Genomic DNA, 5999 nt, shown 5'->3' with positions numbered 1-5999 from the left:
AAGAACAGCACAGACTGGTAGCAGACTGTGTGTGAGTGTGTTTTTCAGTCTAAGTTGAGAGCTGTGTGTTACGCTCCTGGGAGTTGCCCTCAATAGACGCCTATATAAACCCAGGGGACACACCCGCATTGTGTACAACATGTGGCTTTACAGATGTTAGAGGATTAAGTGGAACGATCTGTGAACAGGTAGCGTAAAAATGGAATTAAAGGTGTTCAGCTCTTTCATGTACAATGCCTCAATACCCCCAGTACCACATGCAGCACACATCTATATGTTCTAATAATGCAATGCTGCCCCCTAGTGCAACACAATAAAATACAAAAAAAACTGTTGATGACAGATGCCAAACCAAACGAGTTACTGTAAAATCATTTATTCCAACTTTTCAATAGAGAAAATGTTTCTTTATGTAGTATGGGTAAATTCTCAATTCTATACAAAACTGCGTGTAAAACTTTAGGTGTAACATGTACAAATATACAGGAAGAAACTCCAGTTTCTTAAGTTGGAGGACACTGTCAGTAACTATTAAAAGAGTAAAAATATGTGTGTTGGTGGCAGCTACAAAAATAGAAATCAGTTTCCGGTAGATGTATGTTTGGTAGAGCAATACAGGTTAAAAGCCTTCTGTTTAAGTTTTAGAAACCAATACATGTCAAACAAATTTTTTATCAGATAAAAAAACAAACACCTCTCTTCACACACTGAAAACTATACCCCCCCAAAAAATGCCAAAACTGATTTTAAAAAGTAGCCTATGAATGTAAATTTTGTTTTGAATTTAAGAAACAACTGAGGTGTCACATTAAATAAATAACTAAACATTAATTTAAGCTTGAGTTTAGTAAATAAATATGCTGGGGGGGAAAGTCAAATAAAGTAATGGAGATGACAGATACAGAGCGAGCTACTGCATCATGAGTTACAGAAGGGTTAATTGCTTTGGGGTAGCTATATGGCTTATTCATCGTTAGGAAGGCAACTCAGTAGGTTACACAGTTTGGAGTTCAAACTAATTCAGTTGACAAAACAAAAAAATCATTATTCAATAAAATTAGTTGGTGTAAAACAAATGTGGTGATTTCCATTTCTTTAAAGTCTAACGCACACACATATAATCAGACAATAAACTACTGTGGACAGTGCATAATTGTACAATAACTCATTTGTTCATACAAAAACCATTCCTCATAAAACATGTCATTCATTTTTGCACGTTCTTGAAAAAGAAGTTCAGGGAAAATTAGTCCATGACTGCTCTATAAGAAAACAGGCATTAGAGGAGAGAGGTGGAGAGGCCATCCGATATGGCTACCACTGCATTTCAGGTTATCATGTGCATATGAAAGACCTTGAAATGTGCCAAGTCGCTGAGCTCCTCCTCTTCATTCATAAGAGTCTCTTATGCTCTCTCTATGGTGGGAGCGGTTGGCCTCTCCACGCACTTCACTCCCCTCCTCTCCTCTCTGACATCAAGCCTATTTGAGAAAGCCCTTGTAGAGGAAATGGGAGCGACTGGTAAATCTCTCGTTCTCCAAGCAGAAGAGCAGGTCCCTGAGATTGACACGTGTGACGCGCTGCCGTGTGAGCCTGGAGCCTGACGAACCAGCACCACCAGACAGAGAGGGACCTGTTCCTGATCCCTGCAAGATGAGGAGACAGGTGGGAGGGAGACAGAAAGGGTGAGAGGGCGGACTGGTTATGTGATACCCGAAGAGGAGTGGGAGAAGTATTATGATATTTTACTTAAGTAAAAGTACCAATATAGCAAGGTAGAAGTATTCCACTACAAGTTAAAAAAGTCATTCAAAATCCCACTTAAAAGTATAATTTCTGTATTTTTAAACCTGGGCCCATTTTTCACACTGATCACAGCATAACAGCAAGTCAGTCAGGGATATCAATCTGTCCAGTTAAGAAGCATTAGCGATTGTGAATCATTGTCACTTGTTTTGGTGCAAATAAAAGTGACAACATGTGCACTGAAGAGGCAACCGCAAGACAACCCCCAAAAAAGCGAATGGTTTTTCCAGGTGGTGGCCACAGACCACCATTCAGGTTGCACAGGTAGTCCAGCTCCTCCAGGATGGCACATCCATAGGTGCCGTCGCAAGAAGGTTTGCTGTGTCTCCCAGCACAGTCTCAAGAGCATGGAGGAGATAGCAGGAGACGGACTGTAACACCAGAAGAACTGGACAGAGCTGGAAAAGGGTGATAGAAGGGCATCAACCCAGCAGCAGGACCGCTATCTTTGTGCAAGGAGGAACAGGAGGAGCACTGCCAGAGCCCTACAAAATGACCTCCAGCAGGCTTCTGGTGTGCATGTTACTGGCCAAACTGTCAGAAACAGACTACATCCTTTCCACCTCGTATAAGACTGAGACTGCCAGTGGCAAAAAAAAAAAAACACCTTTTGTGGACGTAATTTTGACAGGCGTAAATGCCTCAAAGGAAAACGTTGCAGCCACTGCAGCAGGTTCATGGCTGAAGCCATTTTTGTACCTAATAGTCCGTTATGGCCACAGAGCTGTGTGTTTTGTTGTTTTCTTTGAACTGCTCTCTCCTGTGTTACTCCAGGCTGACCCTTCAGCAGTTTAGTCTGTGTGTTGGAAGTAAGTGCACGCCAGTGGGTCATTTGGGAGCTTCCACAATGTATGTGCAACTGTTAGATTAAGAGATGTGATCAACATTAAACCAAAAGCAGTCTACTCCTCCCTGCTAGAGGGTGTCTGTTAGAGTAACTTCTATATGCTTATGGAAGCAGCTTCTCCTTCTGTGTTAACGGAAAACTAGTTTTAAGTTTCCATTCTTCTGACCATAATTTGTAAGTATTCAATTTCTGTTTAGTTGTAACAAAAGCCCAGTGGTTTAAGATTTCCCTTATGTTCTTTCTCCCCAGGTAATACTTTTTAATGTGTTACTCCCGACAGCCCCTGAACATTGGACCCCTGGAAGTTGGCGTACAGTATTATTAGCTAAAGGAGATTTCGACTGTGGCGGCGGATTCAGACACTGCGATCTGATTATAATCATTTTTTCTTTCTAAATAACTGTATATATATTGTGTAATTTTATGTTACCTATTTGTGTGTAGCTTGACGGGACTAGAAACTTTCATTTTGTTGACTTCACAATCCTGAACAGCATTAAGCAGTTGAGAAAACTAATGGATGCATGTGAACTGTTTATTAGCAATATGTGTTAAAACCTTTTAGAGCGAGAGAAAACATTTGTTTTTTTATATGGCAATTCTTGTCAGCAACAATTAAAGAATCCAGGGCCATTCATTGTAGCAAATGTTTATACACTTATTCCACAGAACAGGCTCTGCTATTGTGGATCACTAAGGGAATTAAAAGCCTAGAGCAAACTGAGGTTTGTGGTCAAATGAGAAATCAATTAACTCAACCAATAACAGTGATGCGTAGCAGGTAGAGCCAAGTGTAACCAACATCTGCAGCATTGGCAGTAATGGTTTGTCACATTGTCTCATGAATGTGATTAGTGACTTGTTTGAATTTGATTTGTTTGGGTGCTCTGCCACATCTAACGAGCTGCTTCATAACATAATTTTCTCCAGGTATGTGAACAGACCAGATGACAGACAGCAGGTTACTCTCGGGGTGTGAGTCACAGCTCATCCCAAATCAACTTTGTCTGACTGATCCAATCCAAGAAGAACTGACTAACTATTAGCGCCAACATTAGCTATTTCTGTAACCACTATAGTATACTGACAAAGAAAGAAGATTTTTAACTGTCACCGGCATTTTCACTTTATAACTTTGGTGTCTTTTGTTGAAGTGTGAGTCCATTTTGTCTCGCCAAGTAAGTAATGTAAAGAGATGTTCCCTGCAGAGTGAAAATGGCAAAGGCTTTATCACAGTTAAATAACACTATATGAAGAGGATGCTGCGATTAGTGTTACCTCAGCTGCAGCAGACGAGGATGGAGAGTCCAGAATCTTCCTCTTCTTCCTCGGACCAATAGCTGCCAAGGCCGTCAGGTTAGCCTCCCTCTGTCTCATCTGAGCCAGCTCCTGCTGCTGCATCTGGACAACGCAGACATACCAACATGGAAATTAAGCACACAGTGCATAAACGTACAGAAACAGAGACTAGTTGACAGCACTCCTCCTCTCATCCTACCTCTTTTGCCTTCTGTTTCAGACGCAGCTGCTCCGGGTCCTCTTGCCGAGCTCGAGACTGCAAGGCCAGAAGCAACACACATTAATGATGTTGTCAGAAGAAAAAGGAAAGCCCGGGTTGCGCAGGGCTAGGGATACTGTGTTGTTTATTAAATTAATTTAAGTCCATTCTGCATGAATATCTGCTATCACATGGAAAACTACACCAACTACTTGTTTTGGCTAAGCCTCAAGTCCCCCGAATATCCCTCAATATTTACATTACGAGTTAAACAATATTCATACAGCACAACCGTTCTTTTGAGATGCCCAGGTGATTTATTAAATCCATGTATCATTTTATTCCAAATGTCACATACCTACTAGAAATAAATTCATCTCCATAGTACATTTGTTAGAAGCGGTTTGTTTTACATCCTAACAGGTATCCCGAGGGTGAGTCAAAATCAATTGCAGGCAACCTTTTGTTGAACTTTATAGAATATAATGTACCTCTGGAGAAGAGAATAGCTGAGGGATACTGAACTACTAAATATAGGCCAAATAAATCAGCATGTATTACACACCTGCTTCTATTAATCCATGAACCTAGACTTCATTTAAACATTAAAAAGTAACAGATTGCTTTGAAGTAACTTCAAATGCTTGAAATTGATGAAAGTCTGTTTAAACCTAGAATAACTTCAATGACATGTCTGCTGAATGTAATATCTCAAGGCAAGAAAGTGCATGTTTTCATGGTTTCTTAAGTTTTTTAATTTCATATAAAGAATATTTAATCCAGGTATTATTACAGAAAGGCATTCATTTGTGAAAACATCAAGACCTCTCTATTTATTTTATTACTCTATTTGACACCAGGTATCTGACTCTTACTTACTCCTCAACACAAAGCTACCACATTCCCTTTTAATACAATTACAATATCACCAGTAGCTTTCAGATATACAATTTTGATGTCTGTCAGTACCTTAGCTGCCTTTAGGAGGATCTCTCTCTCCTGCTCCTCCTTCCTTTGTTTCTCTAACTGGTCCAGCTGCTCAAAGAACTTGAGCTGAGCACGAACATCACTGCTCTGCTCATAATTGTCATCCTCCTGCCAACAGACAAAAGTGTTACAATGCTATCCCAGAAAAAAACAAAAGACTACAGGAAAGAAATGATTGCACATGCATGTGGACTCGGAGCATCTGTCAACTCGATGCTAAAAACAGCTTTGTAAATACAGTAAAATGTTGTAGCGCTAATGTGTTTCGTCTCTTTATAATGCTGCTGTAAACAAACCTTGAAATTGACATTTTTCTGCTGAGCAACTTGGGAAACTTTTTCCAGTAGGTTCTGGAGCCGCTGCTGAGTAGCGTGGGAGACATAGGTCACCACCTCCGCGCCCAGGTCTGTCACGCCATACTTCCTACCTGGAGGAGAAAACAGCAAAACACCTTGGGACTTCAGGGGGTGGCGGGACAGATGTTGGATTGTCAGTGATGTTGTAGGTCTCACCGATCTCCAGCATTCTCCTCTGTAGCATGGCACAGGAGAGAAAAGCCTCGTCCTTACAGGAATGTGTCACCGCTCCCACTAGTCCAGAATTGGTTGCTAGGATATTAGCACTTTCCTCTGATAGGTTCACTCCGGCCATGGAGGCCACGTCGTTGATGTCGTCATCATCTCTATAAATGTAAATTCAGTAAGGCAAACCCAAATCACTAGACAATATCCATGAATCCAGATTGTCGCACACAGGCTGGGAATTATTTTTCTATTAAGACATTTATTTTGTTGAAGAAAAACTCTAACTCTAACTCAGATTGTTAAATGATCCACTGTTTGGCAAGGTTTTGTCACGTTC

At 40.7% G+C, this 5999-nt stretch overlaps 1 protein-coding gene across 1 annotated transcript; it reads right to left on the bottom strand.

The window, feature by feature from the left end:
- Positions 1-360: 360 nt before the first annotated feature.
- LOC119889550 (transcription initiation factor TFIID subunit 4-like) lies at positions 361-5847 on the bottom strand. Its single transcript, XM_038700422.1, has 6 exons — positions 5651-5847; positions 5435-5565; positions 5121-5246; positions 4152-4208; positions 3932-4054; positions 361-1646 (listed from the first exon to the last, which is right to left on the bottom strand). Exons 1-6 carry the CDS (start codon positions 5787-5789, stop codon positions 1482-1484), a joined length of 741 nt encoding a protein of 246 aa, XP_038556350.1. The 5' UTR covers positions 5790-5847; the 3' UTR covers positions 361-1481.
- Between the last annotated feature and the right edge of the window lie 152 nt (positions 5848-5999).

The sequence above is a fragment of the Micropterus salmoides genome, unplaced genomic scaffold, assembly GCF_014851395.1.
Source record: "Micropterus salmoides isolate LMB-PRFRI ecotype aquatic unplaced genomic scaffold, ASM1485139v1 Ms_hic_scaffold_536, whole genome shotgun sequence".
Lineage (NCBI taxonomy): Eukaryota > Metazoa > Chordata > Actinopteri > Centrarchiformes > Centrarchidae > Micropterus > Micropterus salmoides.
Note: the sequence above shows the minus strand (reverse complement) of the source record. Positions and strands in the feature narration are given on the sequence as shown.

Coding starts and splice junctions, on each gene's coding strand:
- LOC119889550 (XM_038700422.1), bottom strand. CDS start 5,789: ATGGCCGGAGTGAACCTATCAGAGGAAAGTGCTAATATCCTAGCAACC. Junction 5,247..5,434: donor AGAAAAATGTCAATTTCAAG/GTTTGTTTACAG, acceptor GTCTGTTGGCAG/GAGGATGACAATTATGAGCA. Junction 4,055..4,151: donor TGAAACAGAAGGCAAAAGAG/GTAGGATGAGAG, acceptor TGCGTTGTCCAG/ATGCAGCAGCAGGAGCTGGC.